The 1964-nt window shown below is 48.0% G+C and overlaps 1 protein-coding gene across 1 annotated transcript in view; it reads right to left on the bottom strand.

Annotated features, from left to right (window-relative positions):
- The window catches only part of Pmar_PMAR011899 (hypothetical protein), a gene marked incomplete at both ends in the record, with an annotated part of 2112 nt that extends 259 nt beyond the window's left edge, over nucleotides 1-1853 (bottom strand). The window contains 4 exons of the mRNA XM_002773985.1: nucleotides 763-894; nucleotides 1013-1122; nucleotides 1601-1668; nucleotides 1765-1853. Coding sequence (XP_002774031.1) covers nucleotides 763-894; nucleotides 1013-1122; nucleotides 1601-1668; nucleotides 1765-1853 — 399 coding nt within the window. The remainder of the gene's footprint in view (nucleotides 1-762; nucleotides 895-1012; nucleotides 1123-1600; nucleotides 1669-1764) is intronic.
- Between the last annotated feature and the right edge of the window lie 111 nt (nucleotides 1854-1964).

The raw sequence follows: 1964 nt of genomic DNA on the forward strand, positions 1-1964 counted from the left end.
TACGCACAGCGAAGATTTCTCACCCAACTCCAAACGCAACTCAGTGAGTCATGAAACTCTCAGAATATAAAAACACACGAACCTCATCTTTTGTCGTCATGCGATTCCCACTCGAGAGCAGCGAGACACACATACGCTGTTCATCGCCACCTCCATACATTCACTCTGAAGAAAAGAGAATCACGTCTTGTGCAGGGATCGAACCACCAACCTCCCGAATACGAGAAACCTCATACTAGTCTAGAGCTCTCCCACTTGACCATTCCTACCATTCTATTCATATCGACGCCAACTGGCGCCTTCTTGTTGAAGACCATAAATCCATCAACCAATCTCAACTCCACTCCCCCACATAGTCTCCGACAATTGTTGAACAGATCCACCAGCACTCCAACCTGTTCCACGCCTACAAATGTGATGCACATCGTGCAACACTTCGCTCCGCTGTGCTCGAGACAAGACGATTCCGACATGAAATCTATGAAATTTGATCCACCTCTTCACGTGTTAAGTCCTATGAATACTGACTCCCCGACGGGCATAACAAAATAGAAACCGCCGACCTACTCATACATGCTCTATAATATTGTGACGAACTGTCCCCATGTTATCACGATTATCAAGCCACTGATCAGTTCCTTACCTTGCTGGTTCCGTGGTAATCCTAGTACTCCGATGACACGCTCAAGTGGTACATGTGAAAACACCTCCGATATCTACACACAAAAATGACATCCCCGGGGATCGAACCTGGCACCTCACCTCTCTCATCTTGCTGAGCGCCTTCCTATTCTCCATCAAAGGTAGCAGCTGTGATTCCACCAAACTGAGAAGCCCTTCGGAGTCCAATGAACGACGAGCTCTTTCATCCAGTGTCTCACTATGAGCGCCAACCTGAACCCAATCTCGGACGATTTTTCCCAACCCAATCTCGGACGATTTTACCCAACCCAATCTCGGACGATTTTACCCAACTCGACCCAATCTCGGACGATTTTACCCAGCTCGTTACCTGCCGTTCCCTGCTCTCATCAGTAGCCATCCCCATCATGATGAGCTTCCCAATAACAGTCCTCACATCTTCGATTCCCCCACTGGAAGAACCACGCGCCGAGTCCGCCCCTGACACCAACGATCGTGAGCCGATTACATCCAATTTCACAGGATTCAACCCATACACACATCCACAGAGAATCGATATTCCGTCACAACATCCACTAAACTGAGCGGCATGGATATCACATTTCGAATGATAGTAAATTCATACCGCGTCCCTTCACCCAGCTCATCCCTTCTAACACACTTCCACCTCCCACACGATCCTCTGACCAACTGTATCAACTTAAAGTCAATCCTAATTTCAGTGGTTAGGCCGTAGTGAAAGCGTCGACACTATGCCCCCCCCCTAAACACTCCGAACCATCAACCCATCAGAATACCTCAACTACAGTAAATCTACAGGAAAAAAATCCAAACAATAAAGTGGACTTCACAACGACACCAAATCAACAGCATAAAAGCACGACGAGACACTCGACAAGAAAGAGACCCACAAAATCTTGCACTCTTGCAATTCCTCAACGCCGCCCGCTCAACCTACCCAGTAGCATCTCTCCTTCTCGGATGTTCCCCTCACCTCGACCGCCAATGAACATGCCGTCAACGTACCTACAAATATAGCCCATCCATAATGAGAGTATCCATAGGTTGACTTGGTAAGATACAAAATAGGTTCCCAACTCCCCGAACTCTGAACCTCACTACTTCCTCATATGCAGAGGCGACCCGTGAGGGAAAACACTGGCCGAAGCCGTAGACACCAACGGGTCCAAGGAGCCCCCCATCTCTACCATTCTCAATACCACATACAGGTGTAACGCCCGAACACACAGTACCTAGCAGAGATAATTTCATGGCGCGCGACAACCGAAGTAATCTCACCCAAGCATGTTTATCTCTTTTAT

Source organism: Perkinsus marinus, assembly GCF_000006405.1.
Source record: "Perkinsus marinus ATCC 50983 genomic scaffold scf_1104296958712, whole genome shotgun sequence".
Taxonomy (NCBI): domain Eukaryota; phylum Perkinsozoa; order Perkinsida; family Perkinsidae; genus Perkinsus; species Perkinsus marinus.